Here is a 24,133-nt window from a genome sequence, read left to right as displayed (position 1 = left end):
ATGGGTGCCGCTATAAGGAGCTTCGCCCCTAAAAGCCGAGCAAACGCACGTTCATAGCGCTTGTAAAAGTTCCACAAGAAATAGATCTGAAATGCGGGGGCGTTGTTCATGTTCTGATTCAATATTTTCAGACAGCGTGAATTGAACGGAATTGAAAGAGTTTACATTCCTATATGTTCGGTTCACGCTGCACGGATGATGACATCTTGAAGCGCAATGTTTTTACGTGTTCTCGGCAAAAAAAGAAGCATAGATACAATGCAAACAGAGCAATGTTCAGCGTATTTATCGAATAAAAGCTTAAATTGTCATTTTATCTTATAATCAAATTGTCCTTCTGCATGGGACGTTAAACCCCAGATATTATTCTCCGCACAAATGTTGCGCTCCGAGACCACATCTCCCGCGCAGCGCGAATCGAGCAGGAAGGCACCCACTAACTTGCGAGAACAGTTCAGTTTCCTTATAATAATTGCTTTATTGATTGAATTGCTGGCCAAATTTTTGCTCATATATGTTTTCTTGTACGCACACAGTTTGCGTGTAGAAACTCACTTATGCTTACTTTTTTATTGACTTTTTACTTTACAATTAGCACTGTGTCATTTTGGCGGGTTTCGGGTTTACAGGAGCCAGGCGTCTTGTCAGGTTTTTATACATGCCGTTTCGCCAGCGCCCTAAGCAAATTGTATCTTTCTTTTTCTTTCGTTTTGCCTGAAATAAACGTCTACGTCTTATAGCAGATCTTCAGTTTCACAATAGCTCTTTACTCGTACGTTTGAATGAAATCCAGAAAGTTTAGTCTAAGTTTGAAGCATTTGTGCTTTTATGTCAATGCCCCACCGTCCACTAAACCAACGCCCTTACTTTCAGTGATAATGCTTGCCGCCAGGAAAACTTAGGACCAGTACAGAAAAAGTAAGCGATCTTGACCTACGAAGACGCCGGAACGCCGCCTGAGGCGGAGTATTTTCGAAACACCGTGACGTTGTATTGCGTGCGGGCAAAACATCCTGGCTTGACTCGCGACGGCACACGAGCGTCTGCTATACACGGAGCTTGCCTACGCTTCAGAGCCGGTTGTGCAACTTGTGACGGGGTAATCGCCACCAGCGCCGCTGCTGCCGCACGTGTCAGCTGGCTTCGTTCAGCAACTGGGAAGTCACGGCCGATGTCTCGGAGACAAAAACAGAAAAAAGGAGCCGTAGAAAGAAGCAACCATTCGCTGGAATGTACGGCTATCGCTTCAATGTACAGGGCATCTCCAAGTTGGCTCTCACTGCTCGTGTGCGCGTTGTTTTGATAAGCGTGAACGCGCAGGGGTAACAGCTTCGTAGCTGCGCGGTTCTACAAGGACAAACGTAATCTATCTGTCTATGAACATGCGAGAAGCATTGCGAGAATTCCTGGACTCTTTCCTACTCAATGTCGAGAGCGTAGTAAACAACCGGCGTCATGGTGTTGCTGGGCTGATTCTCCTGCTCGCCGCTCTTCAACAACAGGCGTCAGCGGTGACCAATGGTAATGTATGTTTATTAAGTGCACGGAAAACTAATTAGTGAATGTCTAGTTACAAAAACGGGTATGGGAGTGTCAATGCGGATCTTGAATATCTTGCAGTGTCCAAAGCGTAAGCGGTCAATTTTGATAGCTTTCTCTTTAAAAAAAGGATTTAGGCAGTCATACACCCTAAAGCAAAACGAGATCATGTCAGTTGTTTTGTGTCAATCGGATAACGTTCGAAAGACGTTCACCAGTACAAAGGATTCAAAGCACCCGTGTTTGAAGTTGCATCGTCCATGACGCGTCTGGAAAATTGATCGCTCTTCAAACAATTTCCAGTCCCTTTCTTAAGCGAAGGTACGCTTCACTAACATTGACGTACTTAACTAAGCTTAGTATACGTGTAATTCTCAATATTTGCGTTCAAGCTCGTCTTAACTGCTTCTGATGGTGACCACAATGTGAAAGTACACTGTGATACACCACTGCGCCCCTTTGACATCCTTGAAGTGACACGAAACAGAAAAAAAATGACTTGATTCAGATTGACTAATTGCACTCTGAGATAACTATTTGATATGTTTCGCTATCATAGGCTCATTATTAGCGAGAGAATCAATATTAAAGTAACATTTTTCAATTTCTCGGCTAAAACTCCACACATTACGGCAAAATTTTCAAAAAGTATCTTCAGTATTTTTGCGACATTGGGTTGATGAAGTTACCCGAAACTTCATATGCTAGATCTATGGCACCCGTGAATGACATTGTAATCCCTTTTTATTATTTCGAAGCTACGTGAGACCTACTAGAAGGTTTCAAAATTTATGATGTCACGGTGTTTGGGTGCGGGAATCTAGGCGGCGCCACCTCCCACATCTTTTTTTTTTTTCCTGCGTTTTCTCGCATACCAAGCTTCGTGTCGCGGCCGGCGGGGTGCTTTCGGGATTTAGCATTTGTACTTACGAATACGCGAAAAATCGTTTTGCTCTTTAGTGTCCCTTAATCTAAACGACTTTCTAAAGGACCTTGCCAAATTATTATTGTTTTGTTTGGCTAGTATCCCGTTGTGACGTCTGAAAAAATATATTCATACAGGCATTTATTCGCCGAGTGGATAATTTGGCTATGCAAGTCGGAGAAAGCCGGCTCGACGATCCACTCGGTTATTTTTCACCAGCTGAACCATTCGTCTACTGGAACAAGTACACAAAGCATGGCCGATTGACTTTTGACAGCTCTACTGGCTAATACATGAACATAAAAGCTTTGCAAAATGCTTCGAATCCCCACCCCTAATACTATCTTTTTCGGACACATAGCTATAGTGAACATATTTAATGAGCGAATCGATGATACGCCTGGGCAAATATTTGAACTCGTTAGAAAGAGACATCGGAACACAAACCTTGCTCTAGAAAACAACCGCCATCGTCTGCGCCGTAATGGAGGTCATTACCTCCAGTGGAAAGAACGAGGACCGGTTCATACGTGTACTTGGCTTCCAGGCACTTCTGAGAAAGACTTGAGTGCATCGCTACTGCTAAATATGTTGAAAGTTTTAAAATTTGAACACTTGTGGCTCTGTTGTGCTGATCATGTCTAGTAGCCTCTAGTTTTTCGATCTGCATTTAGAGTGGTTTATTTATTTGCTCAGAAAAATTGAATTGAAGTGCGGTATCCACCGCACAAAGCTTTGCTAAATAATTATCCTCAACAGAGTTAGTCGATACGCTTCACACATGCGACCTCATTTTAACTTCGTACAACGTTGCAAAGCTACGAAAGAATAAATCAAAAACGCTTTCTTCAATTGACGCTAAAAGAAGCAGCAAATCAGTTTTGACTTATATGTTGTTCTTTGAAAAATCTACTGCTATTATTGTCATCATCATAACTTTTGTTTCCAGTTTAACTTTTGAACTAAGCGCTGAAACTTCATATCCTGACTGTTGGTGTAGACGACCTCTGATTCCGGGCATTTTGTTCTTCTTTTGTTTTGTTTTCTTTCTTTTGTTTATGCCAACATTGGCTAGGTTAAAATATTTACAACTGCGAATTGAAGAGTATGGCCTCTATAGAAAACAATTTATTTAATTTTGATCGGTGACTACTGCATGTCTTTCCGCACGCGCCATTAAAGTATGTGACGTCGCGGTAATTTGGAGCGAAAACCTGAATTCACATTGCTATCGGCATTTTATTTTCACTGGTTTTCTCGGTTTACAAGTGTATTTTCGCGGCAAAAGGTATTATGAAATCATGATTAGCTAACGACAAAAATATTTTGGCTTTCTGATGCCCCTTCAAACTGATGGATTGAATAATATGTGAGGTTTAACGTCTTAAAAACACCGTATGATTATGATAGATGCCGTAATGAAGGGCTACAAAAATTTAGACCACCTGGAGTTCTTTAACGTCTACCCAAATCTGAGCACACGGGTCTACTGCATTTTCGCCTCCATCGAAAATAGAGCCACCGCAGGAAGGATTCGATCCCGCGATTTGCGGGTCAATGCCCCTTCAAACTTTTCTAACATTTGTTTGCTTGGGACAACAGGTCGCGATGCCGTTGAAGGAGTCACGATTCCTCGCAACAAGTTCGAGGTTCCTGTGGTGTGCTACTACTACGGCTGGTCCAGTCAGCGTCCAAGTCCGGCCAACTACAGCATAGAAGATGTGCCGCTGGACATGTGCACATTCGTCGTCCTTGCCTTCGCTGGCATCGACAACGGGACCTTCGAGATTAAGAGCATGATTCCAGAATACGAAGAAGATGAACGTGAGTATCACTTGCAAGTTTTATGACCCTCACATAGCGAAACGCAATGGCACCACATAGAATAGTGGAAAGCGTTATGAACAATCTTACAACAAGATCTGATTTGGGTCTTCGTCTATAGAACGGTCTGTGCGTTTACATATAATCCCATCGGACGCTGTTATGTTATGTGATTGCAACAACAGACGACTTGGGTGTCCTATAGTTATCCGCTGTGGCCACCGCCATCGTCAGCTGTATCCGTAACAACTGTCACGCGAAATGAGACAAAATGGAAAAGGATCGAGCGTGATTTGCACCCGGGCCCTGTGTACGTGGTAGGCGAGTATTCTACCACAAGACCATGCCGGTAATTGAGAGTCGTTCACCAGAAAAAAACGAAAAAAAAACACCTATATAATGTGTCACGCTGGCTAGGAATCATGTCAACGAATGTAGCTTGGTAGAAAAGTTAAACAGCAACCGGCCGTCGTACAACGTGAATAGCTCAGCGAGTGGGTGGTTCAAAGCTCAAAACCCATTACAAACGGCGCAACTGTAATTTTTCATCGTCATCAGCCAGAACATTATTTAAGTGCACCTAAAGTAGACGCATACCGCCATGAAAACTCATATCTGAAAGTTTTGGAGGTGTATCTGTGTGCATACATTGTTCGCGTCAGAAAGATGCCATAAATTATTTAAAAAAAACAATGGGGGCTTTGATTCAACACATCTTCCTCGTCGTTTGGCAATGCATCCTCATCTTCCCCTTGTCTCATAACCATCATTGTGTCTGGGTGCACTATGCTTGTTCGCTGCCTGGTCCTCGAGCCAAATGAGTGTCTGCCCAACTAAAACATATACGTGGTGGAGGTGCTGGATATTGTTATACACAGTGCTCCATCCGACACTTTTTTCATTACAGTACTCGTAATACAATGATCAAGCCCTCGCTTTGAACGCGCTTATGCCACAGGGAAATACCTGGCCTTCACTGATCTCAAGAATCGTCACTTGTATCTGAAGACGATGCTCGCCGTTGGAGGCTGGGATCACGGAGGTGAGGTGTTCTCCAACATGGTCAGCAGGCCTGAAAGCCGGGCTGCCTTTGTCGAGAGTGCCGTCCGCTGGATGCGCGACCACGAATTCGATGGCCTCGAAATCTTATGGAAATATCCTGGATACGAGAAACGTGGCGGAAAGCCGTGGGACAAGCGCAACTTCGTGCTCCTGCTCAAGGTGCCTACGTTATTAATGGGCCAGATGTTCTTCTTGCGCATCACGCTGCAAATTTTGTATTTGATGCAATTATTTCCATCGTTTCCAGTCCTGATGTTACTGGCATCAACTGAGTTTGGCGTGTGTCGTCAGTGAGTCTTTATGGAGTCGCTGAAGCAACGCAGTTCCTACTTTTTCCTATTTTGTTCCTTGATAGGAGAAAAAAATTCGGTTTCAGAATAGTGAGCAAATATTTTCGTATTCACAACCACAAGTGCGTGAGGGAAAGGTGCTGACAAGTGAATACGTAAAGGTAAAAAAAATGCGATACAATATTAGATGTCACATGCGCGTGGAGTAGCCCTCTTATAATGCGATATGACAGCCTAATTAGCTAGTTTGCTTGCTTCCTAGAAAAGAACATTTCTATGTCACAATCTAGAGGGATAATTCACTCAAATGGCAGCTGTAGCACTTGTTATACATATGAGTAAGAAAGGAAGCAAACGTGCAGTTGTCAATATTGGTGAGGAGAAGATAAAGAGCAGCTGCATGGGCACATGACACATTGGAACCACCTTGGTCCAATGCGAACGATGGTTCTATTCCAACTTAAAACGGTCATGGTGAGAATACTGCTTCTTTCAATAATGCGAGCATTCTCGCGATGTTAAGTACTCAGTGACTCTTGTTGCTATAAGGGCAAGTTTTTATACAACGCGTGCATACATTGATATTCCAGGAGCTGAAAGAAGCCTTCGCTAAGTACCCCCTCTACTTGACGGCAGCCGTTCCACTGGATGAACACTATCTCGATGGTGGCTACGACATCGCTAACATGGAGAGGTGAGCAAAAGTTTTCAGGCTTTGTCATTATGAACAGTGCTAGCAATTTGCGAAAAAAAAAGTGCCACAAGAAAAGATAATAAATGCGGCGTGTAATTGGCACCTACTTAAACATGTTAGACTGCAGGGTGGATGCGTGTAATCTTTTTGTATCCGGTTTGTTGCTGTCCTTCACGCAGGGTGAACCAAAACAAAAACCAGGGCCAGTCTTGCGTAGCAAATAGTGCAAGCGGCTGTTCTTCCTTTCGTCACTGGGGGTTTATGGGACACAGCGCTGAGTTTCTACTCGAAACCTTCTTCGCTCAACCTGTTCGCAGCATCAGCGTGTTTGCAAATTCGCATATATATAGACTTTCGTAGCTCCACATTGCCGTCCGTTCAGCCTACAACACCCAAAAATGGTGCCCTCTGTATACATGCGAGGCTCCATATCCCAGCCGCCCTCAGGGCACCCTGGCAGGTTTTTCACACGGACCAGCGTCGGCTCGTCGCAATCACAAAGGTGTGGTAACATTTCAGGATTGCTATTTTACAATCCTAGATTTCAAAAGACTGCAAAATTCATTCGTACATCTCATGAGCTTCCCGAATTAAAGAAGTATTGCAGATTTCAGCAGCGCAACATCACGGAACACCCAATGATCGAGAAGGATACACAAAGCGCTTATAGGTGTTTCGTCCTTTCGCGCAGGCACACTCTGTCATAAACATGAATCATCTCGCCCAAGCAAACTGTTTTAACATAGTAATCTCACACGAGAGGATGCTACTGCGGTGCATCAACTGCAGGCGAACACACTTCCGAACCCTTATTTCCTCCACATTCTCAATCCCACTTCTTACCCTGACAAACGCCCTGGCTGTGGAACGGTACCGATGTTATTTCACGTAACGCTGGAATGCCAGCGTTACGTGAACGCTGGAAGGCGCACTGCCAACTCCTCTCCTACTCCTACCTTACAAGACTGCGAGGTCATGCTGCGCGATGAAAGCCCGAGTGGCCAGTTGGTGCTGATTCGGCGGGCACAGGATGCAGGAGCGACAGTGAGAGCTCTGGACTGAGAGCCCCACCGGACATTTCACAGCGATTGAAACAAAAAAGTTTCTCCGCGCGGGGCAACCATTTGTTTAAACCCTGTTTTTTATTAATTTTTCGGTAAGACTAGTAGTCTAGAAAAATTCATTCCCCAACCGATATCCTCGGGACAGATTGCCAGTAAATATGCAAGAACAAAGGCGTTTAGTGGTAGTAAGCGCTCGAAATCTGTCTTATTTTACAGATACGTCGACTGGTTCAATGTCCTTGCGTACGACCTCCGGGGCACCTGGAACCGATTCACCGACGTGCACAGCATACTGTACAAAAGAAGAAATGACCCGCCATACTTCCAGGACCTTACCATTGTGAGTAGTCGAATGCGCGAAACGTAACGCGTATCCACCCAGATGAACACCATGAGAATGTGGCATACCACGCGTGCTTTGAAACAGTGAACTGCGAGGAACATTCCTGTGACATTTTGCACAAACAAACAGGCCCCTGTTGGGACTCCGGGTCCTGCCGGTCTCGTTTTCGGTAGCTGGCCCCGTCGCAGGATTGATCGTCCAACAATTCAGCGAGAAGAAGCGCCCGAACGAACGACAGAGATTTATTTACATGTGGAGAAGTGATCAACTGATCCAAAGAGAGAAGAGAGAGAGGGATACAAAACGTCTTCGGCATTTTATAGCGCCGCGTTGCCAACACTGGGCGCATTGTCCGCATCGTCAGCCAATACGGTGGCCCCGGCACCTCGGCCACGAGGGAGGGGGAAACACACCTCAAAACACATGGAGTGGCACAACCTAACACGACGTCCATATATGGTCACGGCGCCCTAAAAAATGCCCAAACATGGTCACGAACGCACAGCAGATTCCGGAATTCTCCCGGCGAGAGGGGGGAGCCTGAATGGGGAGGTGGGGGTCGACGACACAGTCGGCCAAGAACCGGTTCTGCCCGCAACTCCTCTTGCTTGGTTCCCTAGGGCCGGTCGTAACACCCCGTATCTGCATGTTATACTGCAAATGTTGTCGAAAGACGATACTCTTGCGTCTCGAGAGAGTGAATAAAACGTTTTTTGATGTTATGCGCAAGAAAATTGGTGAATAGTATTCTGCAGGCACTGCGTTAGAGTGCCTCGAGCATGCAGCGGAGGCGGACGAACGCATCAAGTCGCGTCACACGTGAGACATGAGTGCTATCTGGGAGTAATCCTGGAAAGCAAAGCGGGCGACGTGCGCGCCCGTCTCAGAGGTGACAAGGAAAAGAAAGCGATGCGACGGGTAGGTGCCACCACCGTGCCGTCTTAGCAAAGCGTTAGAAACACCTGTCTTTTCGTGCGAGCGTTGCATGGTCAGCGCAGCGTGATAAACGCTATGGTCCTTAGAATTTTATGCATGCATTTTTTGTAAAAAATGCACATGCATAATATTGACGTGCTGTTATGGTGCCTCAGATATGCGCAATAATTGCTTTCTAATTGAAAATCGCACATGTATGAACGCTGAACCTTGAGCAATATTGGTGGGAGCTCCGGATGAAGTCGGCCGTTCGGAGTATTGTTTGGTCACTTCGGTGCCTTTTAGGGTACCGTTAAGGGCAGACATACAGACGAACGTGCAGACAGACCAAAATTTTTGCGTCGAAGGTCCCCAAGAAAGGCTATCGTCTTTAAAACCCCCAACCTCACCCCTGTACCCAGCACATTCCAGAGCAATGGGATCCAGCGCTGCTCGGCTCATCTGACCTGATGGCTCAACGAGCCTTGGCTAAGCGTACCCGGGCCGCTGCCTGCGCCAATGGGCTCCCGTAAAGGGGTGCCCACCTGGTGTTTGTACGGGGTGGCTCCTTAAAAAGCGCTTCTCGCATTCCTTGTACGTAACTTAAAAAATAGATGTTTTTGCTCCGCCCATTGCATTGAATAATTTACGTGTTTATTTATTATTTGTTATTATTTTTTTGTTTTAATGATGATCTGGGAAATCTGATAACTATTTATAACGGTAGCTATGGCTTAACAAACTGACGTGTACGAATTTCTGTTTGCGCTTTTTTTAACGCTAAATCGGAAGCACACCCTGCCGCGGTGGTCTATGGCGCTCGATGGCTAACACGAAGGTCTCAGAATCAAATCCCGGCTACGATTGATGCATTTTCGATGGAGGCGAACATGCTGTAGGCCCATGAGTTCAGATTTCGGTCCTTGTTAAAAACGTCGGGTTATCTAAATTTCCGGAGTCCTCCACTATGTCGTCTCTCATAATCATATGGTGGTTTTGGGATGATAAACCCGTAATACTATTATATTATTATTATTATTATTATTATTATTTGTTGTGTTGTTGTATTGCAACCACACAATGATTCACATGATTGAAGTTACGTTTAGACTAACAAGAATGCTATTTTTTTGTTATTTCTTGAATCCCAGACGTATTGAATAAACAGCGCAGATAACTCGAAGCGACAAAACATGCCGTTTCTTCTTTATCGAAAACCATCCGCCCCACCTAGGATAAGGCTGGTTTTCTGAAGCTCACCAACGCAATATCACAGCCACTAATCTACAGCGGCATGTTTTCTCTTTACTCCTTGCGAACTACTAGAAGCCCAGAAACATATGCGATAATGTGCATCTTGCCATACATCTTTAGCTACGTCAGAAACTTTTTGAAGTTTGAAGTTTGAAGTTTATTTTATTTCTTTCTGATACAGAAAGAGGAGTAAGAGCTAAAGGCCGTATTGCCTGACAGAGGCTTCTGCTCCCATGCGCATTCGGCATGCGTGTACATGTTTGCATGCGATGCGAGTATACAGACAATAGAGCAACCAGAAAAATCAAATCATGCATGCACATAATTGCCACTGCAAATAAAGCATTACAGGTAGACATCATACATGAAAACTCTTCATGAAAACAAACATATCATACAGACACTCCGAGAATATATACCTATATGCATTAAATTGTGAACTTTCAAATTGTAGCACAAACTGTAAAATGTATATGTATGTAGTGACGAAGACATTCACAGAAAAATTACGTAGCTGTTCCCACGTGTACATTTCATAGCAATGTTTTTTTTTAATCGCCCTTTTTTTGTTCGCTTATGACGATGTAACGAATGTGTATTTAGAATGCACGTAAACAGTAAAACACTAAGTTGCTCATTTATAGTGCGTTAGAATTCACGCATACAGTAGTTCACGAAGTTGCTCACTTATAGTGCGTTAATGAGACATGGTTGCTATAAATGTGAAGGTTCGCTACCGCGATTTTATCTGCTCTGAAGGTGACTGTTTGCATTATAGATTTTTTTCTGCACTTGTGCAATTCAACGCTTTGATATTCTTAACGTCGTGCCGTCATAGATCCCTTTAGATGAAACTTAATAGCGCGCATTGTGTCGACCTTTGCAGGCGCAGGGAATGAAACGGCTCGTCCGCAGGGGAGCTCCGAAGCGAAAGTTGATGCTGGGCATCGCCTTCTACGGTCGCTCGTACGTGCTTTTGGACAGCAGAGATCACGGAGTCAAGGCGCGCATAAAGTTCAACGAACAAGCCGAAGCGGGTCCCTACGTTAACTCCACTGAACTCAAGGCTTACTACGAGGTAGTGTGAACCATGCGTCCTGTTCTTTTTTTTTTTGAGGGGGGGGGGGGGCGGGGGGCTAGCGAACAAAACTATGCCGCTGCATATACACAAGGCGCGAAGTCCCTGCCTTCACTCAGGTGCGGTCCAACCCACGTTTGATGTATGAATGCACGTATGTATGTATGTATGTATGTACGTATGTATGTATGTATGTATGTATGTATGTATGTATGTATGTATGTATGTATGTATGTATGTATGTATGTATGTATGTATGTATGTATGTATGTATGTATGTATGTATGTATGTATGTATGTATGTATGTATGTATGTATGTATGTATGTATGTATGTATAGAAGCTTTGGGGTGATTGTCCAAATTCGAATTTCAAAGTCATTCTGTTCTCGAAAGTGTAAGTTGCGGTGCTTCTACAGTGCAGCTGGAGCGGTCCTGCCGAAATTTGAGCAGTTGCTCAAGTCGTCTGAATGCTTTGTGCTGACACAACTGTCAAGTAGGAAAACGCGTCTTTGTTCTGGTCCACTTTCTTTCTATGGTTTCGTCCGCAGATATGCATGGACCTCAAGAAGGGTGGCTGGACGCGTGAATTCGATGACGTAGCCAAGTGTCCTTACGCCTACAAGGATGATCAATGGATTGGCTATGAAGATGAGGAAAGCGTAAGTCACAAGGTAGGTGTAATTAGTATACAAGACAACGAACAACATTCGTTCTATTCTACGAAAAAACAAAACGCCTGGAGTGTAGAAGCCACATTGAGTTGAATCATATCCTTGCATGATTTGCGGGCCACTTCAATTATTCAGACAATTTCATGTTACCTCGCGATGTTATAAAGTAAATTCTGAGGGTTTATTCCTAATGGCTAATCTCAGGAAATTTTGCCTGTTTCTTGTAGTGTGTAGATCGAAATCTTATGTCTGCTTGATTTTTGGTGTTAATGTTTGTACAAGTATAATGATGGCATCCATGTAACAGCCGCACGCAGAATTTCATTACTTTGTTTAAAATACCCGCCGAAATATGTTTGAAAATTTACTACATAATAGCTCCACTGTCAATAACTGAAAATGATAGCAATACGATACGTTGGGTGGTGTGAGAATTCAGTAGATTCTATCTGTTTTGTTCGTCGCTAGCAAAACAAGGCAGCAATGCCAAGTTTCCAGCACCTCCAGATAGAAAAAAAAACAGCCTCCGTGATTTAGCGGCTGCTTACGAGGTGCTTCCTTTCACCAAACAAAACAAACTATAGATGGTTGAACAGCTATAGGGTGTCTCTCGTGAATGTGTGCCTACTGCTTTTCGATCTCAGCACGAGGTGGGTTTTCTTAACAACTGCGTAGAGATACTTCAGGGTAACGGAAATCACCAAAAAGTCTAATGTATGGAGGACGACCCCACCTCAAACAGAGGCGAGTTTTGAGGTGCAACGATTAAACAGGAGCAGAAGGAAGAAAAGCGCCACAATTAATATTATTGCAACCACGGAAAAGTGAAAAATATTCTTTTTCTCGTCTCCCAGTACCAGCAACTACTGCAGCTCAACAAAAGAAGCTAACACGGAAAACATCGTGGCTAAAAAGATTGTCGTTTTCCCCATATACTAACCACTGTCACTATTTTCATTGCAATTCTCAAAACTAAAAATAAACTATGCCATTGCGCACGTTTGTGTGACATTTTCCTATGCCCGTATGAGCACACCTTTTCAGTTTTCTTTAATGTGAAAGCCTTTCATGCTTCACAAAACATGAAAATCGACCACCGGCGTCCCTTGGCATAGGCGTCAACACGACAGATGCCCAGAAACGCCATCACAGATAGCCAAAAACGTTTACTTTGTCATAACATCGAAATGAGGTCCCATGATGATGTCATTGCATTACGTTGTCGCTTAGTCAAAAAATAAACTGATCCCGGATGCAGCGTAAAACCAGCTGAGAGGCAGAAATCTTGCAGTATATTCGATCCAGAAAGCACTGCGTAGTGTCCATGCTAGGCGCAAACAGCTTGCAGAGGGTGGGGGTGAATATGGTGAGGGGGGAGGAGGGATTTTATGCACATATATGATCAAACACAGATTCGTAGAACTCATTAATTCTTTCTCTCTCTCTTTCTTTCCTTCTTTCGTTCAGTCATTCAAGAAAGCTTGTGAATTAAACTCAGTGTTTGACACTCTGTCTGAAGTAGCATCTTTCGGTATAGTTTCTCCAAAGCTACAATTATTTACGTTTGCTAAGATCGACCAGTAAACACTGTGTGGGGGTGCTAACCCCCTCTGCAAAGTCGTTTGCGCCTCATCGCACGCGTGTTTCGCACAGTGGCCACATTTTAAGTTCACAACTATCGAGCGGTAGGTGGCGCTGTGATCTCGAGCGTTTATCACCACCATCATCATCATGGTTAGAATGGTAGCGCCGGCGATTACGCTTGGTGGCAAGCCTGAGTGGTGGCAGATGAGAGAAAGTGGTTCTTTTTGGCGTTAGGCGGTTGGTGCCAATGCTTTTCTTTCGCGGTAGGCTCGTGAGGACGGCACCACGGGTCGTTGCTTCTGGGCCCTCGTGGTGAGTCAAGCATTCACCGCCTTGTGTATGTTATGCTTGAGTCTATGGTAATATTGTGTAAGGTTGTTTTAGCATTTTGATCACAATTGATGTATATTAATTCGGCTGGCGATATAGTCGTTCTAAAAGCAGTCAAATAAATGTGTGTTGTTTTGGTTCGTTCAGACCGCGTCAGCTGTGTTCGTTCACTCCAAGAGCGTGGAGCTCTTCACACCGAGACCCCACAACTGTCAGAACTAGTCTAACCACGATAACCATGATGTATACAAGAGAAAAAATTGGTTCCAAATCTTCATGTTACACCGCAAATGTAGTCGAAAGACGATAGTCTTGCGTCTGGAGAGAGTGAACAAAACGTTTATTTGATGTTCTGCGCAAGAAAATCGCTGAATTGTACTCTGGAGGCACTGCGTTAGAGTGCCTCGAGCGTGTAGCAGAGGCGAATGAGCGCATCGAGGCACGTTAGACACGAGCGCCATATATCAGTTATCTTCGAAAACGAAGGCGTGCAGCCCGTGGAGAAAGATGCGCGAAAGTCTCGGAGGTGATAAGGTGTAGAACGCAAAGCGACGGGCAGGTGCCACCACCATGACGTCGTAGCAAAGCGTTGGAAACACCTTTTCGAGCATCGCGCTGCACTGTCAGCGCAGCGCGATAAACGCTACATTCCTTAGAGTTACTTGTGTGTGCCTCTTCTAGTATAAAGGCAGACATACAAAACTTCAAAGTGTTGTTATGGCGCCTCAGATATGCACAATAACTGCTTTTTAATTGACAAATCGCACAACTATGAACGCTAGACCTTGAGCAATATTGGCGGGCGCTGCTAATAAGGTTAGCCATTTGATGCCGTTTAAGGTATTGTTAGGGCAAACAAACAGACGAATGTACAGACAGGCAGACAGACAGACCAAAATTTTTCTGTCGAAGGTCCCCAAGATAAGACCATCGTCTTCAAAAAATTACGCCGTCTCCTGCTCAAGGGAAGCCATTACGCGCGTAATGGTCCATGCGAAGCAGCGACGAGATGTTGAATGGCACCCACAGAAGCTCGTCTACGTCGCCTTAAGCAGGTGCACGAAAATTCAAAACCTCTACCTGACTCACGCTGCCGGTGACTGCTTGATGCCGGTGATCATGACTGACCATTGCTAAACGACTGGTCCCTCAACGCACACGCCAGAGATATCGAACGTCATCCCGTGCTAACCAAAGCAGACCTTTTCTGTCTCACGGAAAGGTGGAACGCCGCAGGACCGACGATCAATGGCTACGAAGTGATTGTGTGTACGAGGAAGCGTATTGTTGTCTTTGCCGCCGACTCGGGAGAGAGAGGGGAGCGTGAGAGAGGAGAGAAAGATATGTGGAAGGGGGATGCGCATGCTCAGTTGGGGTGAGGACACCGCGGGAAGGAGGGATGGACAAACCCCCGGCATAAGATGCTTCGCGTCTAAAATGTCTTATTTGTTTGCGTATTTGCTTGTTTCATATCATTGCAGATGGATTTCATCTTAAGAGAAGGCTATCGTGGCGTCATGGTGTTCAACAACGACTTGGATGACTTCCGGGGGCTCTGTGGTCCCAAAAACCCGTTGATGAAGGTTATATTCAACAAGGTCGGACAGAAGGCACTTTTGGAGCTCAAAAATCAAACTGGCAGTGAGCAACCACAACTTAATGCTACGAGTCGAAACGTTCTATTTTAATAGATAACAAAATTTACTTCCACAGATGACTTCTCCGAGACCACTCTTGAAGTCTGTTGACATAAACCAATACGTTCCCAAGCTGACCTACAAATTCAGGTATTGCAGACAACATCTCGACAATAAACAGAGATTGATAAAAACACAAAGACCCTTTGTTTACATTCGCATGCTACGTATTTCTATTTTTGTTGGTTACTCTCTAATCACCGTGGCCCAAGGTGAATATCGCGGCTTCTGGTGAAAGCTTTTTGTGGCCACCATTGTCTTGGTATATTTCCTCGTATCTATGTAATCTTTTGTCGTCATCGTTGTTCCAGACCTCATCAAGTCTCCAAAATCATAGACCAATTCAATGTATAGCGATTTGCGCGCGCGCGCGCGCGCGCGTGTGTGTGTGTGTGTGCGTGTGTGTGTGTGTGTGTGTGCGTGCGTGTGTGTGTGTGTTTGTGCGTGTGTGTATGTGTGCGTGTGTGTGTTTGTGCGTGCGTGCGTGCATGTGTTTGTGCGTGCGTGTGCGTGCGTGCGTGCGTGCGTGTGTGTGTGTGTGTGTGTGTGTGTGTGCGTGTGCGTGCGTGTGTGTGTGTGTGTGTGTGTGTGTGTGCGTGTGCGTGCGTGTGTGTGTGTGTGTGTGTGTGTGTGTGTGTGTGTGTGTGCGTGCGTGCGTGCGTGCGTGCGCATTCTATTATTAGCCATTTATGCCTGATCAACGCGGACATGCTAGCGCCAAAGGCAGAACATCACTGTTTTCGCTCCGGTGTACGAAAGCTCAGTAACATCAAAGCAAGTCCGGAGCTTTCCAAGATCCAAGAAACACACATCGAAACAAACAAACAGGCCTGCACAAGCTCATACGCTAACATACAGGAGGGCACCCACAATGACGGCCAAACACGCCTGCCCCCCCCCCCAAAAAAAAAAAAAAAAAAACTAGCACTACCAACACCACCTCTTTCCCGGCTTGCCTGTAGCCCACTGGTATATCGCTATGCGGTCGGTAATTACGTGTGTGCACGCAGACGGAATTCCATGGAATGCGCACTTTTTTCCCAAAGCAAACAGAAATCAACACACACACAAAACATTAATCGCGTCGCTCCATCGTTCTCGATCTCGTGTAACCTTGGGGAAAGCACGGCAGCTCCTTTCTCCCCAGCAACCGCAAGCGGACTAGTGATGGCTCGAGAGATGGCGTGCCCTCTGCAAAGGTAGGCACGTGTGAGCTCCCTGGGGCACGCCGGAGACGACACGACATGACGAAAAGATATGGAGACGCGTCTCACTGCGCGGAGTGTCCGGTTCTCTTAAAAGGGAACTTCTATCGTTCTTGCCCACGGCGCGGCGCCTGCAGAGTGTCCCTTTGTTGGCCGATCCTGCCGCACCTCATGCACCTATCTCTCGGGCGCGCGCCTGTTTTGAGCGCTCGCTGCTGTCTGGAGGAAATCCTTCTCGCCTGCTGGCTTTTTTTTTTTTTCGGTTACGCCCCTTTGCCGCTTCTTTCGCACCACTCGTGCAACACCGTCGAGGACGCGCACCCCTTTTGCAACAACCACTAAACGAAGGTCGCTGGACGATCTGACGCGTCAGAAGCGGCTTTCACGGTGAGTAGGACGCATCGTCGTGTGCACGCCTTGTTTTTCCTGCATGTCATGTCCGTGAGAACGCGCGCGCGGGCTTTACAAAAGAGTGTACCTCCCGGCGCGAGCGCGTGTGGGTTTGGCTAGTTACCTTCGCCCGTTGACAGCTTCGCCATGAGCGTGTAAAGCGTAAAATCAAATAAGGAACGACGTAGTGCAAAGCTGCTTACCTGTAAGCCTGAGCCTATTGCACGCCGGTGCTTGTCACGTCTAATGAGCGTTGCTCAACAATCTGCCCAGGACTGCATTTCGTTTTGTGTTCATTTCACAACTTTCCCAGTGGTGTTTTCTGGAATGTTTGTGTACTCTTAACAGAATTGAGATCAGTTTTTACTGTGGTTAACGCCAGCAGCAATTTAAGAAAAACATTTCGCAGCAGGTAGGGTAACTACGTTATCTTTTCTTTCCAATTTTTTTCCACATGAGTTCGCTCGCAGCCGTCTCATTTCGATGAAGGTGAAACGCTAGTGGCTCGTGCGATGTTGGTGCCCTTTAAAGGAATAAGAGAGAGCAACATTCACTTATTTTAGATTGACAAACTACACTCTGATGATGTGATTTGTGGGGTTTAACGTCCCAAAACCACCATATGATTATGAGAGACGCCGTAGTGGAGGGCTCCGGAAGTTTTGACCATCTGGGGTTCTTTAACGTGCGCCCAAATCTGAGCACACGGGCCTACAACATTTCCGCCTCCATCGGAAATGCAGCCGCCGCCGCCGGGATTCGATCCCGCAACCTGCGGGTCAGCAGCCGAGTACCATAGCCACTAGACCACCGCGGCGGGGCACAAACTACACTCTGAAAACTCTAATGTCATAAGTTTCTCTATTATAAGTTTATTATTAGCGGAGCAAAGCAAGGTTGAAGTTTCATTTTTAAACTTGGTGCCAAAATTCCTTCGCGTGACGTCAAAAATTTCAAAATGTATCGTCCGTATTTTCGTGACATTGATTCGAAGAAATTTTCCGAAACATCATACGCTAGGTCTACTGCACACACAGATGCCTATCCACTTCATTTTTTGTCGATCAGAAGCTGCGTACGACTTGGTAGATGCTCTTAAATTCAATGACATCGTGGTTTTTGGCGCGGGAATTTAAAGGGAGCATCTCCATGCGCATTTTCTTTTCGCGTGTTTTCTCGCTTACCAAGCGTCATCTCGCAGTAAGAATGGTGTTTTCGAGATGCGAAACTGTACGTTAACAAAACTCGAAAAATATTTTTTTCATCTATATTCTGTTTGAAGGACACCTGGGGTGAGAAAATTCCAAAGTCCTCCAGTGCGGTGGACTCCATAATCATATCATGGTTTTCACGCATGAAATCCCAGACATTTGTGTTTGGATTCACCTGGGCACGACATTGAAACCAATTGAAACCAACAACTTGCTATTGAATACGTAAATGGTCTTCATACTCACAAACGTACCAGTTCAATCTAACTTACGTTGACTTGCGTTTTCAGGAGTACGACCATGTTTCAAGTCCTCTTCTGCGGCTTCCTGCTGAGCTACGTGCTCCAGACAGTCCGTACAGGTAAATGAATGAGGCCTTTTAGCTACCACGAGATGAGCTACCTTAATTATTACTTGTATTTGTCACTAACTCAAGGACGAAACCGATGGCCGGAGTGTTTCTTTTCGTATGCTCACAAAACATTGTTTATAATCAAGGCCACGTGTTGTCAAGTTTAAGATATTTTGAATTATAATATTCACTACTACTTCCCATTTTTAATACCGATTTCCCAATACAACAATGCCGTAAGCACTCAACTGCATTTTTTTTAACATGCTCATGTGCATTTCTATACTTGCAACGAATCCAAGTAAATAACACCGAAAGATATCGGCACGCGATCCCAAGGTGCTTAATGTGACAGGAAGTGTTTTTGTAAATACAGCCCAGTGAATATCGATAGCAGTAACGCGAGCGGACAACGATATGGCGTTCTTGAGATCAAGTGATCCCTAAATTTGGTCAGTAGTACTGGAAAAACCTCAAGTAGTACATGCCGTTAATCGACATATCATTATTATGGAGGAGTGTAATAAATACAAAATCAAAGAAAACAAACTAACCCACTCAGCAAACAATTCTCGTTCATTTTGAGAACAATGCGTGCCACCGTACAGACCTTGCATATATCTTGCTTTCGCTCTCGCGTTTTGCCCATGCTGTACCTCTATTGTTTCTGTGCTTGTCAGGTTTTGGGGAAAATACTGGCACGCCCAGAGTAGACTCAATAAACAATGGCGAGTGTATGCCCAGGCTTTCTAGAGATAAGACGGATAAGAAAACAGACGTTCTAACGATAACCCATTTCTGCTAAAAGAACCACCGGTAAAACCAACTCCCAAAAAATTCACCATGTCAAAAAAGGGGATACAATTCAACTGACAAAAAGTCGCCATGACAAACTAGGGGATATAAAAGCCCCAATGTTATTCGCTGGATGTCCAGAGGAAGCATATAAACACTTATATTCAAAAGAAGTGGCCGTCAGACTTGACGAGAATGTCTCGGCAACCGACAATTTGCAGATAGCATAGTACACTTCACCGACGATGGAAATGAATAAAAAAAAATTATTGACGCGTCAAACCAAGAAAGTATCAGAGTAGGCCTAGAAATGAATATTATGAAGGAAAAATAACGTTGAATACCCTGGCGTGAAAAAAAGAGTTGCCAATCGCAAACCTTACGTTGGAGATTATACGTGAATATGTATACCTACAACTACTGCATTAACAGGTGAGCCTGATTGCGAAGTGGAAGTTTATCGTGGGATAAAAATGGGCAGGAGCGCGTTCGGGCAGAAACTCCCAAACGGTGTCAGGAAATCTGTCATTGTCACTAAAGCAACAAGTGCAAAAATCAATGCATACTGAATACTGCTGGTTATAACTACTGGCCTGAAAATGGAGGATAAGAAAGCAATTAGAGAAAAAAGATGAGGACCGCGCGCGCGCAGTGGAACGAAAAAAAAATGATGGTAACATTGAGAGATCCAATGACGGCACAATGAATCCGGGAACATACAAAAGTAGCAGATCTTCTAGTTGGCATGAACAGACCTGGGCTGGCCACGTAGTGCTTAAAATAGACAACCGAAGGACAGCAATTGCTTCAAAATGGTTACCAAGGGACTGTGAACGCAGTCGAAAAAGACAGGGTTAGGTAGAATGACAAAATGAAGACGTTTGTCGCGATAAAATGAAATCACCTCACACAGAATAGAAGAAACTGGTGATCCTTATGGAGAGGTCTTGGTCCTACATGGACATCAACAGGTTGAAAATGATGAGAAGGATGATGATGATGATGATGATGACGATGATGATGATGATGACGATAATGATGACGACGACAACAACGACGACGACGTCTGCTTGAGATATGGTGGTAGCTACGTTCTGACCGAAAGTAGATTTTAAAGTGAAGCTGATGATGCAGTTACCTGACGCAAAAAAAAAATGATTCCAAAGAAAAACAATCGCAAGAACTATTCAAGCAGCAAGAATATGGTATAAAGTGCAAAACAACCATAACAAAGATTGTGACAAAACTTTGTATCAGCCAATGACGGGAAGTTGTGTAGTGTGCAAATGACAAACGAATAAATATTGTGTGTGACTGTGTAGTTTCTAAGCAAATTATAAAGTTTGCACAAGAGCAAATAACACCCCACCGACATAAGGTTCAAAGTAATTCTGTGTATATAGCTAAACGCCTGAACACACCAAACAATTGAGCAAACATGTGTCTAAAAGGTAAAACACCTCGGTGCTAAGCTACACATCAGTGTAATGAACGCGAAAATTGCAAGTAATAAGTGTTTTATTCCAAATAAAGCCCCTTTTCATATATTGGGGGGATACTAGGAAATCACTCGCATGTAGGCCACGAGCTATTTATTTTTACAACTTACGTAAGTTTTTTATTCATTTATTATTAGCAGTGGTAGTAACCCACGGAACACAACACTTATTAATGATTCGTCAAGTTGAGTAGCTCAAAAAAGTTCCGCATTACTTGCGCAAGAAAGAAAATTGCATGATTGGTCAACTTAAATGAGAAAAGGCGGAACGAAGTGCAAGCAGGCAGGTTCATCACATATTCGTGGTTTTCTACCGTGTATAGGGGAGAGGGAGTGAAGTGGTAAACAAGGCGAAATAGAAGATAGAAAGCGCTCGTCGGGCCCCCACATGCATGTGCACTCCAAGCACTAGCGGTTGCAGATGCCAAACGACTTCAAGCACGCTATAGCAGCACCTTCGTTGCCCTTTGTGCCACGAAACTTGTCGAAATCTGGCCGAGTTTTCAAAAGATGTGGCATAATCGTGTGACAACATGTGTAGTGACTAGAATACTTTAATCAGCGAATTACGTAAGAGAAAAAAAGTAGAAGCAGCCATGTATGATCTCCAACCTCTCTTTAAACGCATTAAATAAAAAAAAACATGGCTGATCTCCGTCTACAGGAATCATTCTAACAAGATAGTGAAACTTGTCTTCACAGAGGTAGCTGAGCGTTTAGTGGGCATTGTTTCAGCAAAAGTAACAAATTTCAAAGTTACGTTAAGAACGGCAAGAAGCTCAAAACTTCCAGGGCACATCTCAAGCAGAAATCAAGCACACATAGGTACGAGCACGGACTAACAACTAAAACCACGTGGTTCAAACAGAAAGAAAGACGCACGAAACGAGCACACAAGTGATTGATTGATTGATTGATTTGTGGGGTTTAACGTCCCAAAACCACTATTTGATTATGAGAGACGCCGTAGTGGAGGGCTCCGGAAATTTTGACCACCTGGGGTTCTTTAACGTGCACCCAAATCTGAGTACACGGGCCTACAAGTGTACACAGGACAAGCGCGAACAGCTGTCGCAATTCTTCCTGCGCCGTGTGTCAGCAGCGCACTCCTTTCGTAAACGCGGCCGTGGCAGCGTGTAAAAGTGACCTCCGTCCTCTCCCGAATTACGGGTCTGATAAGCGCGCGCGCAGAAGAGACCACGCTCTGGGGAAGCAGCGCTTCGTAGAGGCGACAACATTTACAGCGTGCCTAACGCGAGCATGTCGCGCCATCTCGCCACTGATAACAAAAACGCCCTAAAGTTTCGAAGGTCTGAGGACAGCCAAAAAGTGGATGGTGTACACAGGGTGTCCCAGGTAACTTTAGCCAGAGTTTGAAAATATGCCGGCACACGCGAATACGACGTGACCAAATGCATATTGCTCACCGTTGCCTGGAGTTCGTCAGACTATTTTTTCGTGTTCTCAAATATTGCTTAATTAGACTTTTAAATATCTAACTTTCAAAAAAACGAGAATCGATAAGAAATTTCAAAGAAAAAGTTGTAGATCGCTTTGTAACACCTCCGATTAGACAGTTTTGAACTTTATATCTGTTAATTATTAGTGTTTTTCTGCTAATTACAAATCTCGCAATATACAAAAAATACCACATGACATACCTGCGCACGCGTCAGTGCGCACGATGATTCTAGTGCTATCTAACGTTCCCTGTACGAGCGACACGCTTCCCTCGCAACGGTTCATGACAGCGATAAGCAGTCACAGCGGTTATCATTTTTGTGGCCGATAGCAAAACGTGTTCATCGTAAAGCCACCCCCATCGTTGCGGCCCCGCCGAAACGGCACAATGGGGCAAATGCTATGGTCGTTCGTACGCGAACCGTTAGGAAGCACTAAAATCATTGTGCGCACTGGCGCACGAGCAGATTTGTCACGTGGTATTTTTTTTTGTATTTCGCAAGCAATTGTAATTAGCAGAAAAATAATAATACCTAACAGATATAAAGTTCAAAACTGTCTAGTCGGAAGTTGTGCAAACCAATCTACAACTTTCTCACTCAAATTTTTTATCTATCTTCGTTAGTTGAAAAGTTAGTTAAGTAAAAAGATCTAATTAAACAATATTTGAGAACATAAAAAATGATCTGACTAACTCCGGGCAACGATGAGGAACATGCATTTGGTCACGTCGTAATCACGTGTGCCAGCGTATCTTAAAACTCTGGCTAAATTTACCTGGGAAACCCAGTATAACGGCTTGCCGTTAGTAATCCTTACAACGCACGCTCTGTGGCGTAGTGGTTCGCGCTGCGAGGTGGGAGTCGAACGGTGGTTGGTTTGATTCGGCGTGATTATTGCTTGCTTACTAGTTTTTAAGGACGACAGTTTTTCATGGGATACTTCGACGCAAAAATTTTGGTCTGTCTTCCTGTCTGTCTGTGCATTTGTCTGTTTGTCCACCATAACGAAACTACAAACGGCATTAAGCGGTACCCGAAACGGCAAACCCCATCCGCAGCGCCCATCAATATTGCTCAAGCTTCAGCGTTCATATTTGTGCGATTGTCAATTAAAAAGCAATTATTGCGCATATCTGAGGCACCACAAAAACACGTAGATTTTTCGTATACGTGCCTTTAGATTAGAGAAGGCACACACAAGTACCTATAAGGACTGTAGCGTTTATCACGCTGCGCTGACAGTGCAAAGCGATGATGCTCAATAAGATGAGTGTTTGCAACACTTTCTTAAGACGGCATGGTGGTGGCACCTGCCCGTCACTTTGCGTTAGACACCTAACCCCCTCCGAGACAGGCGCGCATCTTTCTCCGTGGGTGCGCACACCTTGCTCGTTTTCGAGAATAACTGCAGCCAGATAGCGCTCGTGTCTAACGTGCCTCGATGCGCTTGTTTGCCTTCGCTGCACAGATAGAGACTCCCTAATGCAGCGCTTCCAGAATACAATTAACTGATTATCTCGTGCAGAACATCAAATAAACAATTTTTTTCACTCTCTCCACACGCAAGACCATCATCTTTTGACGACATTTGCAGTGAAACATGAAGATACAGGGCCAATTTTTTTTCTCTGCCATTTCTTAATATATATTTTTTCAACGTCACTTCCGTGACGGAAGTACGGCAGCAAGGACGTGGTGGACCTCGGCACTAAGTATTTTCGTGTTAAAAAGAATACGCCAGACTATGGATATATTGACACATTGCCGTTAGAAATATTCGAGGTACAGCCTAAGATGTTGTGTCTGGAATTCAACGGTATATACAAAGAGAAATAGATAAAGACCGTAAAAACGACTGTTTCAGTAAATTTTAACACAAACTGATCCCAAGTGTTTAGATTCTAGGCCTGCCATGCAAGGTATATGTACCTATTGCCCTCAATTACT

The 24,133-nt window shown here is 44.6% G+C and overlaps 3 protein-coding genes across 6 annotated transcripts in view; 2 read left to right on the top strand and 1 right to left on the bottom strand.

The window, feature by feature from the left end:
- LOC119178401 (uncharacterized) overlaps nt 1-24,133 on the bottom strand; it is a 144,116-nt gene that overhangs the window by 106,455 nt on the left and 13,528 nt on the right. The window lies entirely within an intron of this gene.
- The window catches only part of LOC119178524 (putative chitinase 10), a 92,184-nt gene that overhangs the window by 59,818 nt on the left and 8,233 nt on the right, over nt 1-24,133 (top strand). The window contains exons 18-19 of the mRNA XM_075872709.1: nt 16,684-16,864; nt 18,369-18,439. Coding sequence (XP_075728824.1) covers nt 16,684-16,864; nt 18,369-18,439 — 252 coding nt within the window. The remainder of the gene's footprint in view (nt 1-16,683; nt 16,865-18,368; nt 18,440-24,133) is intronic.
- On the top strand, nt 1,121-15,412 carry LOC142803691 (endochitinase-like). The gene is made up of 8 exons (XM_075889288.1): nt 1,121-1,521; nt 4,067-4,288; nt 5,247-5,509; nt 6,231-6,334; nt 7,615-7,738; nt 10,797-10,988; nt 11,539-11,661; nt 15,057-15,412. Exons 1-8 carry the CDS (start codon nt 1,377-1,379, stop codon nt 15,261-15,263), a joined length of 1,380 nt encoding a protein of 459 aa, XP_075745403.1. The 5' UTR covers nt 1,121-1,376; the 3' UTR covers nt 15,264-15,412.

The sequence above is a fragment of the Rhipicephalus microplus genome, chromosome 1 (assembly GCF_043290135.1).
Source record: "Rhipicephalus microplus isolate Deutch F79 chromosome 1, USDA_Rmic, whole genome shotgun sequence".
NCBI lineage: Eukaryota > Metazoa > Arthropoda > Arachnida > Ixodida > Ixodidae > Rhipicephalus > Rhipicephalus microplus.
Note: the sequence above shows the minus strand (reverse complement) of the source record. Positions and strands in the feature narration are given on the sequence as shown.